The sequence below is a fragment of the Populus euphratica genome, unplaced genomic scaffold (assembly GCF_000495115.2).
Source record: "Populus euphratica unplaced genomic scaffold, PopEup_1.0 scaffold23.1, whole genome shotgun sequence".
Taxonomy (NCBI): Eukaryota; Viridiplantae; Streptophyta; class Magnoliopsida; order Malpighiales; family Salicaceae; genus Populus; species Populus euphratica.
This window is the reverse complement of record NW_011499892.1, coordinates 468,075-489,227: the sequence shown is the minus strand read 5'-3', so window position 1 is coordinate 489,227 and position 21,153 is coordinate 468,075. Positions and strand designations below refer to the sequence as shown.

The following is a 21,153-nucleotide window of genomic DNA, read 5'->3' as shown; positions in this document are numbered from 1 at the left end:
ATTTTGTGTGACAAATGTATTCTATTTTAATTTTTTTTTAGTTTATATTTTTGTTCTGTGTGAATAATTACTTTTACGAGTCTTTGGTTGTTGCGCCATGATAACAATTAGTGAGATAGGTAATCCTAGTCGTTGGTGAGACACGTAGGCACTTCCACTAATAATTAGTATAACATTAGTAGATAGTTGTGCGATGCTATATTGACAAGGCGTTCATCCATAATTTGTGCACTCAAAAATTAGAACACAATGTTAGCCTGAATAGGTGGTTGTGCGATGCTCTATTGACGAGGCGTGCACCCCCAACTTTTACAAATTTGGTCTTTGTAGTGTCTGTGCTGCAAGAGCACGTGTGCCAATATTTTGTCTTTTTTTACTTATTTTCCCTGCAAGTTGTCTGCTCAATCAAATTCAGAGACTGGATTAGAGAGCTGTTGAAGAATCACGGATTGAATTGAAAAAAAAACAGAGATAAAATGAGCTAGCAAGTGTAATACGCACGTTAACGTGTGAATCAAGCTCGCCGCTTGCAGCGTCGCCTGATGAGACATCATGAATCTGTCGTTGGATTTGTCTCGCTACGATCTTCTTATTGGCCCGATGCATATAGGTGGAGAAGGCACGGAGGAGCTCCAATAACCCGCCCTTTTTTCTCGTTTTCTCTTCTATCGGTAAGCGAGCCAGTCTTCTTAAATAGTAGCCCGAACGGCTGCCTGGGCTTCTCTCAATTTTTTTTGTGAACTGGCCGAACCAAGTTGACTAGAAACATTGATGTCACTGTTGGGCAAAACTGAACAGGTTTTTTTTATTATTATTATTTCCTTCTACGAGCCTTTAGCCCACCAGCTATGCTGTTTAACAAACGTTTTGGATCTCTCTACATATCAGACAATAAAATGAAACATTTTTACAAGAAGACTCTGCGCAGCGAATTTCATCCATCAGTGTATAAAGCTACGAGGCATTGGAAGAGTAGTATGCTGAAAGTGGCTTGCTTGAGAGTGCGTCGCGCCAGTGCCATAGAAAATTACTCTAAGCTTATCTCAATAAACGAATCCTTTTCTGCCACATTCATGTCCAATCATTCTTTACTGGCGTGAATCTGGCAAAAGAGGATTCGTAAACTGGGATCAAGAGTAACTTGCTTCTGATGCTCAGCATGTAACGTGCTATTATCTGGAGCTTCTTTGGAATACTACTCAGCCTATACCGTTGGCTTTGCTGGTTCTAGAACCCTTCTATTACCTTCTACCACATCCAGTTCCAGGCCCAGGGGAAAATGCTCGTTTAAAGTACATGGAATGCATAACTCTTTTAGATGTTGCTATTGGCTTCTTGAGGTAACTGAAGAGTGGTTTGCCTGAAACTGGTATAAGTTTCACAAACCAACCAATTGGCCATGATACAGCTGCAATCACAATACAAGTCACCCACTGCCACCAGTTCAACCTCTCAGTACTTGCAAACTTCTTTAGGAATTCCACCATCACCACCTGAAGAACAATAGTTATTGCGATGATACCCAGAAACAAATGGTTCCTGTGAATGCCTTTGAATACGTTCTGCTTTTCCATACTCCTTGCATTGAACTCGTTGAAAACTTGGCAAAGCACAAAAGTGTTGAATATTAGCGTATCGTTAACCTCTGCACTTACATTGAAGATAGACTCGCCAGCAAATTGTAATGTCAGTAAGATTGCTATCTGGTAAAAGGCTTGAGCTAGAAGATTTCTCCACATTATATTAGTGATTAGGGGCTCGGTTCGCCCCACAGGTGTCATCTCCATTAGCTCATCAGTGGGCCGCTCTGTAGCGAGAGCCAGAGCTCCCAATGTGTCCATGATGAGGTTTACCCACAGCAACTGAACAGCTGTTAACGGAACCTCACCAGCAGAAACTGCTGCAATAAAGTTGATTACAAGAGCTGCAACGTTCACAGTTAGTTGAAACTGGATAAATTTCTGAATATTGTTATAGACACACCGTCCCCACCTCAAAACAGTGGCCACAGAAGTAAAGTTATCATCCAGAATAACGATATCTGAGCTCTCCTTGGCAACCTCGGTACCTTGGATGCCCATAGAGAGTCCTATATCTGCTTCTTTTAATGCAGGCGCATCATTTGTGCCATCTCCTGTGACTGCAACAACATGACCTTTCTGTCTCAAGCATTGTACCATAAGAAGTTTGTCGAAAGGGGAGGACCTTGCCATCACGCGGATCTTATCTACCTTCTCCATTCTCTGTTCATTTGTGTAGTTCCGAAATACGACACCTTCCACCACTTCTTCATTGTCTACATGGTTATTGAGCTCAAGTATGCCGCATTCTGTCGCTATAGCTTTCGCTGTGAAAATATTGTCACCGGTTATCATTTTCACGCTCACCCCCGCAGCTTTGCAGATTTCTACGGCTTTCTTGGCTCCAATTCTACATGGATCCTTCAGACCAACTATCCCTAGAAAGGTCAAACCATCTTCTTGTAGCCTCTGGTGTGAATCGCCATCATCGTCCTTCATTCCTTCCTCGGTAACCCTTTTATGAGCAAATGCAATGCATCTAAGGCTACTAGCTGCCATACCCTGGATTATTTTCCCGATTCTACTTCTTTCATCCTCATCCATGGACTTTATGATCCCGCTACTCTCATAATAACTTGAACACAAAGCCAGAATCATCTCAGCAGCTCCTTTCCAATGTACATGAACAGAATTATCAGCCATTTTCCTTATTGAAACCCCGCTTCGTTTCTTCTCTGAGTTGAAAGTTTCAACATGAAGAATGGTACAACTTTGCTTCAGTTTTTCCATATCCATGCCCATTTCAGAAACAGCCCATGAAAGAATTGCTTTTTCCGTTGGACTGCCTGAAAACTCAGGTCCAGATCCTGATGCAGATTTGTACACACTACCGGTCGTGTTTAAACTGACTCCTTGGTGGAGTAATTCAAGAATTGATGGCGCAATTGCCTTATAAGTATCTTCCTCAACTGGTTCTTGGCCAAGCCAGAACTTGGCTACTTTCATCTGATTTAGTGTCAATGTGCCTGTTTTGTCGGTGCAGATGACTGTGGCTGAACCCATTGTTTCACAAGCTGAAAGTTTTCTGACCATAGCTTGATCAGCCATCATTCTCTTCATAGAATAAGCTAGTGTTAGTGTGACTGCCAACGGCAAACCTTCAGGAATAGCAACAACCACAATAGTGACTGCAGCAGCAACAATGCGTACAACCGCATTTAACACATCATCTGTATCTGTTTTGCTACCGATATACTCCTTCTTCCCACTTTCATCTTTTGTATTTCCTGTGAAGTAACGAACTAACATGACTACAAGCACTATAAAAGCAACTGAAAGGCCGACCTTCCCAATAGAAGAAGTTAGTTTGTCAAGCCGGGCTTGTAGTGGTGTTCGTTCATCGGAGTCACGATTTATTGAGCTCATCATTTCCCCCCATGCTGTGTTCATCCCCACAGATGTCACGAGCATTCGAGCATATCCATCTGCAATTTTCGAACCAGAAAACAAGAAGGGGTTCTCTTTGGTGTTGGCTGCTACATGATCACTCTCTCCTGTCATGCTTGACTCGTCCACTTCCAAAGAGTGTCCATCCAAGAACAAGCCATCAGCTGGAATTTGATCACCAATCTTCAAGAAGACAACATCTCCAACAACAATATCAAATATGGAGATTTGTTGTCGCCGTTCATTTCTAAGAACATCAACCTTAATATTGTTACTTATTTTCGATAGCTTGTCAAATTGTGTCTCCTGTCTATAGTTGCTGAACGCAGAGACAACAATGACCAGAAAGACAGCGACAAAGATACTCCCACCTTCGTACCAACCTTCCTTTATGCCATGTTGTTTGATGCCAAAACCAAGGGCAAGAGCAGCACACACCAGCAGAATAAGAATCGTGGTGTCTCTAAAAGCATCCATCACAAAAAACAAAAATCCTTTCGGAGGTGGCTTAGGGTAAGTGTTGGAACCGAACATCTCACGCCGCCTGCTGACTTCCTGGTCATGACCAATGATTCCAATCTTTGAGTTTGTCCCAAGAACGGTAGCTACACCTTCAACTCCTCCAAGATGGTTGAGAGATATCAAGTCTTTCTCCTTCACCATTTCAGTGAGTTTCGTTTGATCAATATTAGGGATATTGATAGTTGATTCATTTCCTTCCCTGTGATGATGGGAACTGCTTGGCTCTGTATCAAGTACAGTGTAGGAAACTGAGCGCAAAACCCCAGAGAACTGGTGGCTGTTAGTTTCTGATACAATCTCTCTCACAAGAGAAAGCATTGCCCTGACAGAGCGAATGGTTAGATAAGCAATGCGCCATCTCTTTTGGGCCTTCTTGAAGGTGTTGGCAAGTAATGTGCTGCAGTCGATATGTGATGGCTTGCTGCTTGCCATGTTTTCTTCTTGTTCTTTCCTTCGCGGATAAGCGACAACGCTTGGGAGGTGTTCAGAACTAGGAAGAGATTTACTATTTCAGTTCGGGTACAAAGACACGGATTTAGAAATTCATTTCGAGCTAACTTGGCCTTCCAATTTCTTTATAATGAACTAAAGGTGCTGCCGTGGAGGACATTGTGGGGCCAAGTTAGCTCAGAAATGAATTTCAATTTCTTTACTTGCTTCAGAAGGGGAATCTTTTATTTTATATATATATAAAGAAAAAAAACCCCTTCTCAAGCAAGTAAACAAGTGGCAACAATATTCTAATATTTTAAACATTGTCTTGTTAAGACTATCAACCTCCCTCCAATGAAATATATAAATTTAATATTTTTTTTTAAAGTAAAATGAACACAAAAACAGAAGTTATCTTCCAACACTCATTAAAGTTGGAGTTTTGCCTCGAATATTCATGTTCCCACAGGACAAAAATTGGGATTGGGATTTACTTGTGCGATGTCCGTTTGTTTTTCACTTGCTTATGTGATTGTAGTGCAAAAAATATATAGTTAGATATTTAGTAATATATCAAATTGTATTTTATATTATGTATTTATTAAAAAATTAAGTTTAAAATGTAGTTTTTATAAAGTTGTTTTTGCATATTTTTTTAATTAAGTTTTATAAAATTCTGTTTATTTTTTTTGTTTCAAAAATATTTTAAAAAAATTTAAATTTTTTTATTTTTCTCTTTAATTCAAATTATTTTTTTATATTTTTAGACTATTTTGATGTATTAATATCAAAAATAATTTTTAAAAAATAAAAAAATAATTTTAATATATTTTTAAGTAAAAATTATTTTTGAAAAACAATCATAATAAAATATTTTATACATATTTTTTTACTATATATAAATTTTAACTATAATTTTTATCAAACATATACCTAAATCCATCCAACAATACCTACCCATGCTTTTTTAATACAGTAAGGTTGTTTTATTAAGAGAATCTTCCCAGACATTCTCTGAATATATGCCTGCAAAGCAAATGGTTTCATTTCCTTTTAGAGAATTGGAAATGAATTGTTTGATGGCAGCAAAATCGGACCAAGACTATCTATCCCATTAGTCTTCCCAGCAACAGAAACAATGGACAGAGCTATCTTCAGCTAATTCGTAAAAAGAGACTAAAGATTTTCAGCCATATGCTCGTCATATTTTCCACAATCACTGGCGCATACTTACTATTTCACCCGAGAATTCTTCATAGATTTTTCTTCAAAGCAAATGGTCCGGAGTGGAATAGTACTCGCCTGGACCCAGAGATTTTGGAAAACGCGTTTGTGGCCGACTTTTCTTGGCAGACATTAATTGAGACGTTAGGTTAAGCTTGGATACGTGGGCAGCTGTCACCATGTTCAAGGCTTTGGAGTCTATCTTGACATTCACAGTGAGTTCGTTTACCATGCTCATCTTTCCCTTTCTTGGCTCGTTGCAGCTATTGATCTTTCTCCTATTGTCCGGCTCCGTACAGCATCCATTGTCCCACCGGCGCCGGTTCTGACCAGCTGTTTGCCTCCCGAATGACAATCTTCTTTCTACCATTAATGGTCAGGATTGCACTGACTTGGTTTCTGGATCAGAACAAATTAAGATGCAGTGATGCAGTAAATTAAGACGGTTTAGCAAACTAGATTCATGTAAAAGAAAGAATTTATGCAATATTCTTTTCATTTAAAGTTAATAGGAGATTAGGGTCAAAAATCTTATGGCTTGAAGGGCTCACGAGTTCAATCCATTCATGTAATTTGTACATTGTATATGATCAAATTAAAATTTTGTATTGAAAAGTGTTTTTGTAAAAAAATTCGCTTTTAATTTACTATTTTTATTATTTAAAATAGTTTTAATTTACTAATGTCAGATAAATTCAAAATAATATATATATATTATTTTTATATATTTCTAGGAAAAATCATTTTAAAAAATAATAATTATCAGTTTAGAAATAATGTAGAAAAAATTGTTTTTGGTAATAATATAAAAATATAAAGAGATAACTCATAATTAAAAAGAAAAAAAATCTCAAAATTATAATATTGCTGCCGTACCAACCACCACCAGTCGGCATCTTAACGTACAATATAAACGGTTAGGTGCCAAGCGATGGCCGGACAATTAAAACACAGTTTGAAATCTAAATTGTTCGTACACCATGTCCCATCGCATGGAATCGGCGTGTGCCGCCCGAGCACCATCAGCCACGGAAGAAAAACTAAATGTGAGCTCTCTGGTCTAACGCGCAAAAGAACAAATTAAAGAGGGCAAATCGAACACCACAACTTTTTATTTTTGTGCAAAACATGAATCTAATGTACGTAAGGGTTTTTTTTTTTCACGTGGTCCCCTAAAAATCAAAGAAGAAAAGCGTGGTTTTTGTAACATGTCTGGCAAGAAAAGATTTTCAGTTTGCTGGTGGAGAATTTTCGAGTACGATAGTGTTGGGAGAGAGTATTTTATACTGCACCGACTGTTTGTAAAATAGAGAGAAATAACAATCCACCTCCAACATATGGCAGTGAAAATAACTCATTTCTTACCTAACACAAAATAAAAGCTAAATTTAAGATATAAATAATGACATAAATACTACCGTAATTGATGGCCCTTCCAGTTGATCTATAGAATCAATGAAAAGCTGAGAATGAGTTACAGCATAAGATAAAACAAAAGCTTGAGTGAGAGTGATTAAGTAGAAAATAATTTTCTTCTACTTTTTGTTTGTGTTATTTTTTTGATTGATTAATACAAATTAATAATTTTATAAAGTAGATAAGTTATCGAACCACTTAAATTTCTATGTGTTTAATTTATAAAATTCCATAACAATTAGTATTAGAGCTTGTTCTTAAAAAAAAAAAGATATTTAATCCAAACCCATAAATTCAGTGGTGAAACTCCAGTGAAGAACCAACATGCTCCATGCCCGCACGCGTCTCGTCAGGACTGCCCACGCACTCAAACGCAGCACATGCTACACATGCTCCTTCTTCACCCGACTATCTGCAACTGAACCGGGTTGACCCACCACTTCATCAGCCAGCAACCATAGCATCCATTTCGCACAATCATCCGCCACATTACCTAACCAGCCAGGAATCCATGTCAACTCATGTCACGTCAGCGATAATTACACACAGCTTGCCATGTCATTAAAGGTGGGCCTGGTTTGCTTACATGGCTGACACATTATCATCTTAAGTTTTAATCTGATTCGCTAGAGATACTATCTCACCTAGCACGCGGCTTTATCTACACCGTCCATTAATCTAAAAGCCTGATTGATCAGATATGAGCCATCCAAAGTCTGATTTAGGTGATTTCAAAGTCGTTTCCAACTTTTCTGGCCATTCCAAACACAACCATGAAGTCAGATTCAGCAAATTCAAACTCTAAAATTATAAAAAATGGCAGATAAAATAAAAGCTGTTGGAATTGAAAAATTTGATGGGACATATTTTGGATATTAAAAAATATAAATTGAAGACTATCTATATGGAAAGAAACTTCATCTTTCTCTGTTGGGGAGTAAACTAGAGAGTATGCAAAACAAAGAATGATTAACTCTTGATAGAAAAGTTTGGGGCATTATCTGGCTATCCTTATTAGAAAGAGTTGCTCACAACTTTACAAAAGAAAAATCCACTACAAGATTAATGAAAGTCTTCTCTGGGATGTATGAGAAGCCATCAACAAATAACAAAGTGCACTTGATGAAAAACTTGTTCAATTTGAAAATGACAAAAGACACCTCTGTTACACAATACCTCAATAACTTTAATACCATCATAAATCAATGGTCATCTGTTGAGATTGAGGTTGATGATGAGATTCATGCACTTATTTTGCTAGCTTCATTTTCAAGCAGTCAGGAAGGTATGAGAATAGTTATGAGTAACTCAGCCAGAAATTCCAAACTAAAATATGATGACATTTGATATTTGATCTTGGCTAAAGAAGTGCGAAGAAAAGACTCAGGTGAAAGTTTAAGTTGAAGTTCATGTTCAGCTTTCAACATCAACATTCGAGGGAGGAGATATAATAGAGACTTATCTTGAGGCAAATCAAAATCAAGATACAAAAGTAAAAATAAGTTTAGACTTAGAAAACAGGTTGAATGTTGGAATTGTGGCAAATCTAGTCATTACATGAAGAGTTACACAAATCTATAAAAACCTAAAGCTGACTCTGTGATCGCTACCACTGATGAGGTACAAGATGCTTTGATTCTTGTTGTTCAAAGTCTAATTGATGATTGGATTCTTGATTCTAATGCTTCATTTCATTATACACCACACCATGAAATGATGCAAAACCATGTTGTTGAAGATCACGGTGTAATCTATATGACCGATAGAAAACCAATGGATATTGTGGGTATAAGAGATACAAAAATCAAGACCATGAATGCACTTATAAAATGTAAGACATGTTATTGGATTAAAAAAGAAATTGATCTCCATTGGATAACTTTACAATGGTCGTCATTTAATCTTTTTTTCTAGAGGTATGTGGAAAGTATCAAAGAGAGCAATGATTTTAACTCACAGAAAAAGAACCACGAGATTTATAAACATCATTGCCTTTACTGAAGCAGATAATCAAACACAACTATAGCACTGTACACTTGGCCATATGAGTTAAAAGGGAAATAAGATACTTAAGTCAGAGGAAAAGCTGCTAGAATCAAAAAATATTGATCTAGATATTTGTCAAAAGTTATATTCTTATAGAATCAAAAAATATTGATCTAGATATTTGTCAAAAGTTGTATTCCTAGAAAACAAAAGAAGCTTAGTTTCTTAAAGATTAGTAAGACCTTAAGAACAATAAAGCTACAACTAATACATACAGATTTATGGGGTCTTTTTCCAATGGCATCTCTTGGAGGTTCTCAGTATTATGTGACATTCTGAAAAATAAATCTAAAGTGTTTAAAACATTTAAGAAATTAAAGGTTATGGTTGAGATTGAATCAAGTTTGAAGTTGAAATGTTTGAGATCTGATAATGAAAAATAATACATCAATTTAGTTTTTAAAAAGTATTGTGCTATTAATGGTATTAGAATGGAAAGGATCGTTCCAGACACATCACAACAGAATGACATTGCTGAACGGATAAACAGGATGATAAAAAATTTAGGGCTGATGCAGTTCATACTACAGTTTACTTAATCAATCATAGACCATCAGTTCCTTTGGAATTCAGACTACATAAGGAAGTGTGGAGAGGAAAGGATGTACAACTCTCTCATCTAAAGGTTTTTGGGTGTGTTTCTTATGTTCATATAGATTTTGATGCTCGCAACAAGCTAGATGTCAAATCTAAAAAATATTTTTTTATTGGCTATGGAGATGAAGAGTTTAGATTTTAGTTTTGAGATGATCAAAATAAAAAGATTATCAGAAGCAGGAACGCGATCTTCAATGAGAAAGTTTTATATAAAGACAGATTAAATGTAGAGATAAATATGGCTGATTCAGATACAAATCCATAAAAATATGAATTCATAAGATTAGAAGCACTTCATAATGTTATCGATCAAAACAAAAATCAAGATCTTTTACAAGAAGATTTAAGCATATCTATATCCACTACTACATAGGAAGATATGGAGCCAAATGAACCTATTATTTATGTTCACATGTCTTCAAAGACTGTAAAGCCCCCAGAATAATTCACACTTCTACTAATTATATTTTGCTGATAAATAGTAGTAAACCCCAAACTTATGAAGAATTATTACAAGATGAAAACTCAAGTAAGTGGGAGTTAGCCATACAGGATAAGATGGATTTATTGTTAAAGAACAAAACTTGGGAGCTAACTATACCACCTGAAGGAAAGAAAGCTTTGCAAAACAAGTGGGTTTACAAAGTAAAGAGTTAGCATGACAGAAGCAAACGGTTTAAGGTAAGACTAGTTGTAAAAGGATTTCAACTAAAAAAGAGATTGATTATGCTAAGATATTTTCTCCAGTCGTAAAACTCACAACAATAAGAGTCGTTCTGAGAATAGTAGCTGTAGAAAATTTAAATCTTGAACAATTAGATGTAAAAACTATATTTTTTTATGACGACTTAAAGAAAGATATTTATATGCAATAACCAGAAAGGTTTGTAATACAAGGAAAGAAGAACCAAGTTTGCAAGCTAAAAAAAAGCCTATACGATTTAAAGCAAGCTCCAAGATAGTGGTACAAAAAGCTTGATAACTTCATGTGTAGTTCGGGGTACATAAGATGCCAAGCTGATCATTGTTGCTATTTAAATATTTTTACAACTCCTACATCATTCTACTATTATATATAGATAATATGTTGATTACAGAATCTAACTTTGAAGAGATTAACAAGTTAAAACAATAGTTATCAAAACAATGTGAAATAAAGGATTTAGGAGTTGATAAACAAATACTTGGCATGAGAATCATCAGAGATGAAGATAAAGACATACTAAAGTTTTCATAAACAAATTATGTCGAGAAGGTCCCTAACATATTTAATATGGATAATGTTAAACCATTAAGTGCATCTCTAGGAAATCATTTAAAGCTCAACAAAGATCAATCACCAAAAACTAAGCTATAAGCTCAACAAAGATCAATCACCAAAAACTGAGTTATAATGTAGATACATGGATAAGATTCTATACGCCTCAGCTATCGGCTCTTTGATGCATGTTATAGTCTGTACCAGACCAGACATTGCTCATGTAGTGGGAGTTGCAAGCTGATATATAAGCAATCCTGGAAAGCAGTAATGGGAGGTGATAAAATAGATCATGAGATACTTAAAAAGTTCATCGGATAGTTGTCTTACCTTCACAGCTGATGGTTTGAAACTTGAAGGGTTTGTAGATGCTGATCTAGCAGGAGATATTGATAGTAGAAAGAGCACTACAGAATATGTATATACTGTGTGAGGTACTGTTGTTTCTTGAAATTTTACCTTGTAAAAGATCATCGCTTTTTCAATAACAGAAATTCAATATATTATAGTCTTAGAATCTGCAAAAAAGATAGTATGGCTACAAAGTTTCCTAAAAGAATAAGGTAAGATGAATGGAAAGGGTACTCTGTATAGCGATAGTCAGAGTGTAATCTTCCCTGCCAAGAATCCAGCATTTCACTCCAGGACTAACCATATTCAAATCAAGTATCACTTAATTTGATAATTGCTGGAAGACAACAATCTTTTCGTCGTGTCAAGGACTAACCATATTCAGATCAAGTATCACTTAATTTGATAATTACTGAACAATGAGCAATTAATGCTATAAAAGATCCGTAGAAGTAAGAATCCAACTGACATATTAACCAAAAGAGTTACACCTGATAAACTAAAGTTGTGTAAAACTTCGGTTGGTCTTCAATGATAAAAGATAATTTTATTTTTTTTTATCTCCAAATGGGAGATTGTTAGTAAAATGGAGATAAACAATGCCCTACCTCTACCCTATACGAGTGGGAAAAACTCATCTTCTACTTAGCACAAGGTGGAGGCTCAATTTAAGGCAAAAATCTTATCGTGATTGATGGTCCTCGTTCTTAACTTGGTCTATAAATAGACTCCATGAAAAGCTGAGAATGGGTTAGAGTGGAAGAAGATAGAGAGAGCTTGAGTGAGAGTAAGTTGAGTAGATAAGAGTGTTTTCTCTTTCTTCTTGCTTGTATTGTTTTTTAATTGATTAATACAAACCAGTAGCTCCGTGAAGTAGAAAAGTTGTTGAACCATGTAAATTTATGTGTATTTGATTTTTGAAATTCCCTAACACCGGCCACTAGCATATAAAGGTCTATCTATGCCCCGTACTAACGAGTGATCTATAAGCAAATAAATATTACATCTAGAAGGTATAATTTTTTTTTTGTGCTATATATATGCAGTGGAAAAGAATCCATTAACCATGCAAATGAAGATTTTCAAATTATATTCATTAAAATATGACCTTAAAGTATGTTTTTTTTAAAATATATATTGAATTGAAATTGAAAAGGATTTATATATTCATATTTTAAGGATACCACAATACAAACAAATTACATGCATAGAAAATAAAATGGGCTTACATTCCATCGTAAGGCTATTTAAGAATATTTGACATATAAAATAAAAATCAAGAATCTAAATCTAAGAATTTCTTCAAATTATTAAGAGAAAATATAAGTTTAAAGAAGTATTGAGTTTAGAAAAATTCTTACTTGTCTTGATTATTAAATGATTTAGGATATTCTTAAATATTTATCACATCAACTCACCTTAAGATTTTAAAAGTTTCATGATAATTGATTGATTAAACTATTAGTGTTTATCATCAGTTGTAATGTATGTCCCTCCATTGGTTGAGAAATGGATAGTTATCAATAATATGTTGGCTATAAATAGTTATGGATCCAAAAAAAATAAATTGTTTAATGCTATCTATATATAAAAAAGTTTATACTTGCAAACAATATATAAATATGTATTAACAATTGAGAACTTTTTATAATACTAAATTTAATTGTTTAAGTCGAGGTCCAAAACAACATTAGGGTAGCGACAATATCATTTAGAGCCTGTTTATTTTTGTATTTTAAAAATATTTTAAAAAACTTAATTTATTTTTTTACTAGAGCCTGTTTATTTTTGTATTTTAAAAAACTTAATTTATTTTTTTATTTTAAATTAAATTTTTTATATTTTTAGATTATTTCAATATATTAATATTAAAAATAACTTTTTTAAAAATATATTACTTTAATATATTTATAAAAAAAAAATATTTTTAAAAAATACTATTATCATACTCTAAACAACCTCGACTAGCATGGCAATGATGAGCATGCCCTGAAAGGAGTCTCATTCTTTGGTATTTGCATGGCGAGGATGGCTAATGTATTTATCCAACTTATATATTTAACGAGGATTATGCAATCATAGATACATTATTTTCTTCCATTCACACGTTTTCAATCTCTTTGAGTTGAAATTATCCATAAAGAGCAATGCTAGATTTTTCGAAAATCATGTGATGGATAGATTTTCTCAGATTATTTCCACTTTTGGATGACTGGTCGCCCACCTCAACCCCGCGTGGAAAATTTTGGAGGAAGCGATTCCGGTCACGACACACCATGAATTTAGAATATCCTCTTATTTTACTTTTTATTAAATTATTTCTATCCTTTCCTTCCGGCCAACCATGCAACTAAACAGTCCGAACCCTTTTCACTTTCCACCCTCCCAAATAACCATTCAATCCATGCGCCGAGAATAGTTGCGAGGAGCCAAAGGGGAGAATGATGTTCGTCGTTTCGTGCTCCGAAAGGAAGATATTCGTGTAATGCATCTATTAAATTAATATTTTTTATAATTTTTTATGATTTTAATATGTTAATATTAAAGATTAAAATAATAATAATAATATATATTTAAATAAAAAACACACTTCACCGCAATGATTATCCATCCCCGTATCAATTAAGTCATTAACCTTTGAAGCTTGTCGATTTTAAAATGTGATCGTTCCTATGTCGTTATTGTTAAAATCAAATATATAAGTGGCGAAATTGAGATTTATTCCGATAAAAATAATTTTATAATTTTGTTTTTTACTTCAAAAACAAGCTTTCATCTCGTTGAACAGGCAAATCTAATATTCTTCCCTTTCCATCAGGATTCATCACTCCCACTTTCAATTCGTCGAAACATGAGAGGAGATTTTCCTCCCCGTTATCTCTCACTTCCTTTTGATTTTCCTTTTGAGCCAAAGAGTACGTTGGTTCGTGTTGTTTAAAAATATTTTTTTTATTTTAAATTAATTTTATTTTATATGTTTAGATTGTTTTGATGTGTCAATATCAAATATAAATTTTTTAAAAAAAAATTCATTATCATAATACAAAATAAATAGTTAGGGTGTGGTTAAAACAACATTTGTCTCAAATTTGAATTTTTAGTTTTTTTATTGTTTTAATGTGTTGATATTAAATGTAAATATTAAAAAATAAAAAAAATTATATTTTTAAATAAAAAAATTTAAAATACAACATCAACCATGCTATCTACTTGCTTTTCCTCCCTCCCAGACTTATTTAGCTTTCAACTAGTTTAGAGGTTCACATTAACTGATAGGTCCATATAGTTTCAGCTTATTGCAATTTTGTTATGATCATCCTCTCGATTCATTCATTATTATAAGCTTGTTTGATAATATATTCATAATTACTTTTCAAATAAATTTTTATATTAAAATACATGTTGATAATTTTTTTTATTTTGAAAAATTATTTTTAAATTAGTCTATCAAAATAATTTAAAAATATTAAAAATATATTAATTTAAAATAAATAAAAAATTAAATTTTGGTACTTAATGTTATATTTTTTATATATTTTGTTTATTTTGTTTTAAAACTGCAATAACATAAATCATGTTGTTTTATTAAAAAAAATTTAACCATGTTAATTTCAAAAAAAAAAAATTCCATGGTAATACAATAAAGAAAAACTTAAATTAATTAACATGTTATGATCATCCTCTCAATTTATTCATGATTATAAGCTTATTTGATAATATATTCATAATTACTTTTGAAATAAATTTTTATATTAAAATACATGTTAATAATTTTTTTATTTTGAAAAATTATTTTTAAATTAGTCTATCAAAATAATTTAAAAATATTAAAAATAAATTAATTTAAAATAAATTAAAAATTAAAAATTAAATTTTGGCAAAAATATTTTTAATACACGAAATATATCAACAAGCAGTTGCTTTAAATTAATATCGTGTTCATATTTTCTATGCATCTCCCCCCGACCCCTCAACCCCTCTAGAAAAAAAATTCCGATGACTCAGTCAACGACTGTGATCCTTTTTATTTTCTTTCAATTGCAATTTATTACGCAACGATCTCCTCCCAGCTTCCTTCCTCTTTTTGTCAACGTTCTTATTAAATTTGCAACTTTGTGTTTAATAATAAGCTGTCGATAGTGGCGGAGCCACATGGGTGGAAAGGAGGCAATTGACCCTTTATTATTTTTTTAAAAAATAATTTTTTTAACTATTTATTAGATTATTTTTTAAAAAAATAAATTTTTTTAACTATTTATTAATTTTTTATATATACTAATAAGTTATTGAAAATATTAAAATTTATAATAATTTATAGATTTATTGAATTAATATATATACGAGTAACATTATATATTAATAAATTTTATAGATTTATTGAATTAATATATATACAAGTAACATTATATATTAATAAATATAAATTTTAATGAATTAATAAGTATTTTATTATAAATTTTATATGATAAATAATAATAATGAATTATTATTAAAAATAAAATACATGATAGTTAAAAAATTAGAAATATAATAAATAAATTAAAAATATTTAATATTTATATTCAATCCACTTGTATAAAACAATAAATAAGTAAAAACAACATCAATTTATGACAATTCTTTTAAGTTATAATTTTAAATATTATATATTAGATATTACAATAAAATTATTGTCAAATTATCATGACTCTTAAAATATTAAAATTAAATAAATAAAAAAAATTTATTTATAGTGAAATGACTCTTAAAATATTAAAATTAAATAAAAAAAATTATTTATAAAAAAAGATATTTTTAATAAGATTAAAAATAAAATTATTATTAAATAGTTTTAAAATTTAAAATTTAATTTTAATAAGATTAAAAATAAAATTATTATTAAGTAGTTTTAAAATATAAATTTTTTTAAAAAAAAATTATGAAGTAAATGTTTTTATTTTAAAATTAATTTTTTTATTTAATAAATTCTACGTCCCGCTACTAGTGGATGGCCTGCCTGACACGACAACTTTCACCATCACCATACAAACAAGGGAAGCTGCCTTGTAATTTCGTTGCAAACTTTGATAAGATTGAAAGGACGTTGCTAATTTAGTCGTAGCCGCCATTGCAGCTTCTTCGAAGTCTCCATGTATACACATACATCGATGAAATTTTCGAAACTTGAGGTGGCTGCACTCTGAAATATAATTTTCTAAAGGGAGGGGTGCTTTATCGTGCAATTTCTTTTGATATTGGTGTTTGACGACGACGAGTGTGACGGTGATTATGTTTTGATGCGGTGAGGAGAATGCTTGCATTATTGCATAACTATTTTTTTTCTACTTGAGCCAGGCAATGTTCTTGCATGTTCTTCGTCTCCTTTTGTTTTGTTCTTGCCCGTACGAAAACTGGTATTAGTTTCTTAAGATCGTGAGCTTCGGAAACGTCCAGATAACTGCGCTAAGATATTTTAATATCCATCAAATCATTTGAATTTAAGATATCTATCCCCACGACAATGACAGAATAATTTTGAACATCTACGAACAAATAAATTTCTTTTGATAAATATTTATACTTTATTAAATATTATTAGAATAAAATTATATATTTATATTTTTTTATGAAAAGAGAAGATTATATATCACCACAAATATTTGTAATTTTTATTCTTTATTTTAAATATATATATGTATTCAGAATATTTTTATTTTAAAAAATATTTATTTAAATATCAGATAATTCAACCTTCATCAAATAAAATTTTTTACATATACTAACTATAAATTATTATGACTTATCAAATATTAAATATAAGCTACCAACAACTATTTAACAAGAAAGAATAGATAAAATTATTATAATTGACTGATTAATTAATTATTCAATTCAAAAAATTTATTTTTGAATTAATTAGATTTTTTTAAAATACATATTAAATAATATTTATCTAATTTTATTTTTTAAAAATAAAATAGTATTTTCAAAATACATAATACTTGACACGCTTCGTTTAACACATCAGCCGTCAACTAGCAACTAAGAAACGCATTCTCATCAAAATCCTTGCGTTAGCCACTATCTAAACCCTATAATGTTACAAGAACAGGTGTATAATGTTACAAGAAGAACAGGTGTACTTCCATCAGAAAATTAGCTTGCTTGAAGTGTTTGTAGAGTTGAACATGTCCTTTGGCACACGATGTCCAAAGTAACTTAATTTATCAAATGGCCGGACAAGTTCATAGCCCTTTTCGTAAGTAGTCGTCGGTGCGTGTCGTATACGACCAAGCTGAACCTGGTCCAATTCATGTGAAATTAATCGAAACGAGCAACTGGGTTATCTCTGCCGACCTCGAGTATTCTAACCCATGCAGAGGTATCTCTTGGCATCGATGCACAGGTCCATTCTTTTTGAAAACTTGGAAATTAGATAATACATTCATGTCGTCCAAGCATCTGCCGACAAGCTCCAAAAAAAGTTCTGAAAAAAGCTGGAAGGTATCACTAGAAGCCGTGGTCCTTTGCCTTTAATTATGTGTTTCACATTGTAATATCTTTCATTGTCGATACATGTTCAATAAAGAGTAAAGGTGTAACCTTTAAAAAATAATAATAATAATAATATCTTTATTCGGTGTTTAACCTTTATATTTATATCTATTTATTTTTTGAAACCAGATTTCAAAGAGTAACTAATAAGAGAGATTACTGTTTACTCCAAAACATAATAAAATTTCTTTGAAATGCAGCTCTTGTACGAATGAATGAAAAATGTATTATTTTAATTTTTATAAAATTTTATGTTTTAAAAAGCAAATTAGTGTCAGTATATAACGCAACTTGGATCATTTTGTCTCTAATTACTATTTCAATGCCAAATATACCACACAAAAAAAGCAAATTTACCCCAATTATATGCTTAATAAGTTTATTTGATAGATAAAAATAATTATATTATTACACTAAGAAATGAGAGAGGAGATGTTTGGTTGAGCATATCCTAACAACTAAAAATATTTATTTTATTGTTAATGCGTTTGTATTGAAAAATAGAATTTCATAAAAATAATCTTGAAGTTTAACCTTGCCAAACAAAAGTTGAGCGAAGCTTGGTGAAGTTTTTAAATTTATTTTGTCTATTTTATTGATAAATGTTTTGAAGTTAAAATAGATATAATTCGGCTCCTATGATATTTTGTAGGTTTTTTCATATAAAACAACTTCAAAATAGTTTTACGGGGCCAAGAATCCAAAACCCAAGTTTTTAGCTATCTCTGTAATCGGAAAAAAAAAAAAATTCATATAAAACAACTTCAAAATAGTTTTACGGGGCCAAGAATCCAAAACCCAAGTTTTTAGCTATCTCTGTAATCGGGGAAAAAAAAAAAACAGAGTTTCAATTGAAGAGATACATTTCCTTTCTTAAATCAAATGATTGACATTTTTTTTGAATATTTATTTTAACAGCTTTTAGTTTTTTATTCAAAAAATATGATATTAATAAAAAAACATGTTTTTTTATTGTTAAAACAAACAAAAAAATACATTAATAAAAAAAATAAAAATTCACCTAATAAATAGATATTTCATTTTCAAGATTTAAATTGCTGCTTTTCTTAAAAATATCTATTTTAATTTCAATGTAAATAAATAGATAAAATTTGATTTTAAAAAGTAAGAACTACCCCCACAACATCGTGCAAGGAAAAAAAAACTAATAATTTGCTATCATCAATAATAAAATTACCATTGTTAACAGTATTTTTATCACCATCAACAGCAATATAGATGTTGATAGTTATGATGATAATAAATATCCTTAAAAAAGTAAGAATTTTTTTGGAATTTTTTTATTTTAAAAATACTTATTTAGCAAAATATCAAATAAAAATAAAAGATGAAAATAAAATATCAAAGATATTCAACACATCTTTGACTCAAAACAGATTGGGTTGGATGGGGCTGAGGCTAATGCCAGCCCGGCCTCAATTTTTATTTGTTTTTTTGGAATGGAATCAAGCCAGCAAGTCCAACCTGGTCACTGGCCCAAGCCAGTGACCCGGCTGGCTGATCACTCGTGCATCAGGTAATGCACGCTTTGCACCGCAAGGAGGTAGTTAAAATTGCAAAACGGGGGAGAGCGGAAACTTACCTAGTTTGCAGAGACTTTGGGGCGAAGCTCCTGTCTTCAGCTTCCTTCCTGCTCCTTGTTCTTTCTGTCTATCTCAGTGTCTGCCTGGAATTGGAGTTTGATGACGAAGACAATGGCGCAGATGTGTTGATTGGACAAAGCTAACTTCTCTCATCCTCTGTTTCTATCTCTGTTGCATGCTCCTGTTTCTGGTCTGTTGTTCCCGTTTTTCTGTGTGCTGTGTAGCTTCGTTTCCGTCGTCTGGTTTTTCTTTGGTTTGCTCTCCGTACTCTCTGTTTGCCTCAGTTACCGTCCTCCTCCCCTCTGTTTTCAGTTCGCTGGTTCATCCTTTTCTCCCCCTCTGTTTGTGTCTATGTTCTTCGTTCCCGTTCTAGTATTCCTCTGGTTTTCTGCCTCCCTGAAACGGTTTCTGAGGAAGAAGGCAATGAATAGTTTTTTTTCTTCTGAAAACGGCTCCATTTTTCCAATTCAAACGGCTATTTTCGATTTGATCATAGGATGTTCGTTATTTTGTAATCAAGCTCCTGGATAAATTATAATTGTATCTCTAGATTTTATCTCCATTTACAAGAAAGTCCTTATTTGTTTTGCATCATTCAATTTAGTTCTTACTTGGCTCTAAATTTTGATATTTTTTCAATTAAGCCCCTAATTTCATTAATTAAATTAATTTCAAGTTCAATGAAGTCCCTAAATTTTTAATTATTGATCAAATTGACTCTAAACTTTGATATTTTTTCAATTAAACCTCTAATTTTATTAATTAAACTAATTTTAAGTTCAATTAGATCCCTAAACTTTTAATTATTGATCAAATTGACTCTCAAATTTATAATTCAATTCTTATTAATCCTTAAATATTCAATTTATACTGTTTTAACCCAATCTTTGATTTTATTTTATTTAAAAAAACTAAAACTTGGATTATGACAAAAATAATTAAAAAAAACTAGTATTTTCAATCCAAAGTCTGAAAGAATTCAGACTTACCCCAACTCTGGATTGATTTCTTTAAGATTATCGATTTTAGAATTTATTTTAGTTATTTTATATTATATCGACATTTCAATGGTTTGATTTAACTGTTCAATTCCTATTCTTTCTTTTGATACCTCTTTCATCTTTCGATACCTTTTTCATTTTAAATTACAACGTTATATACATGCATAAGACTTGCCTCTCTCTCTCTCTCTCTCTCCATGTATTGTAAAGAAAATGGTTATTATGGACCCATGTTCTCAACTGAGGTTGTGGAAAAATTGTTAATTATACATATAGTCCAAATTACTTATAGATTAAATAAATAAATACAGGATATGCAGATAAAATATACTGTTTTATTGGCATTAATAATAGTGGTAACAATAAATTGAGAAATCCTAACGTCCTCGGGTTATAATTACCAACATTTATAATGAGATACAAATAAAAGGAGAAGACAGGAATATCAAATACAGAAAAAAGATATAAAAAAAAATCTATTAATGTATATTTATATAAAAAAATCCTAACTCCGAGTATGTTTTTTTACTAATTTTTGATAGTTTAGATATATTAATAAAAAAATTAAAATAATATATATATTAATCTATATTTATATAAAAAATATTTTAAAAAAATATTACGTGTTACGATACCAATATGTCCTAACTCCATTGTGATTAGAACTCGTAACTTGAAAATAATCTCTACTCTAAAATAAT

At 31.7% G+C, this 21,153-nt stretch overlaps 1 protein-coding gene across 1 annotated transcript; it reads right to left on the bottom strand.

Annotated features, from left to right (window-relative positions):
* Positions 1-780: 780 nt before the first annotated feature.
* LOC105131382 (calcium-transporting ATPase 12, plasma membrane-type) lies at positions 781-4,591 on the bottom strand. The gene has a single exon (XM_011034325.1). It carries the CDS (start codon positions 4,419-4,421, stop codon positions 1,242-1,244), a length of 3,180 nt encoding a protein of 1,059 aa, XP_011032627.1. The 5' UTR covers positions 4,422-4,591; the 3' UTR covers positions 781-1,241.
* Between the last annotated feature and the right edge of the window lie 16,562 nt (positions 4,592-21,153).

Bases quoted from the DNA above. Each gene is read 5' to 3' on its own strand.
- LOC105131382 (XM_011034325.1), bottom strand. From the start codon at position 4,421: ATGGCAAGCAGCAAGCCATCACATATCGACTGCAGCACATTACTTGCC.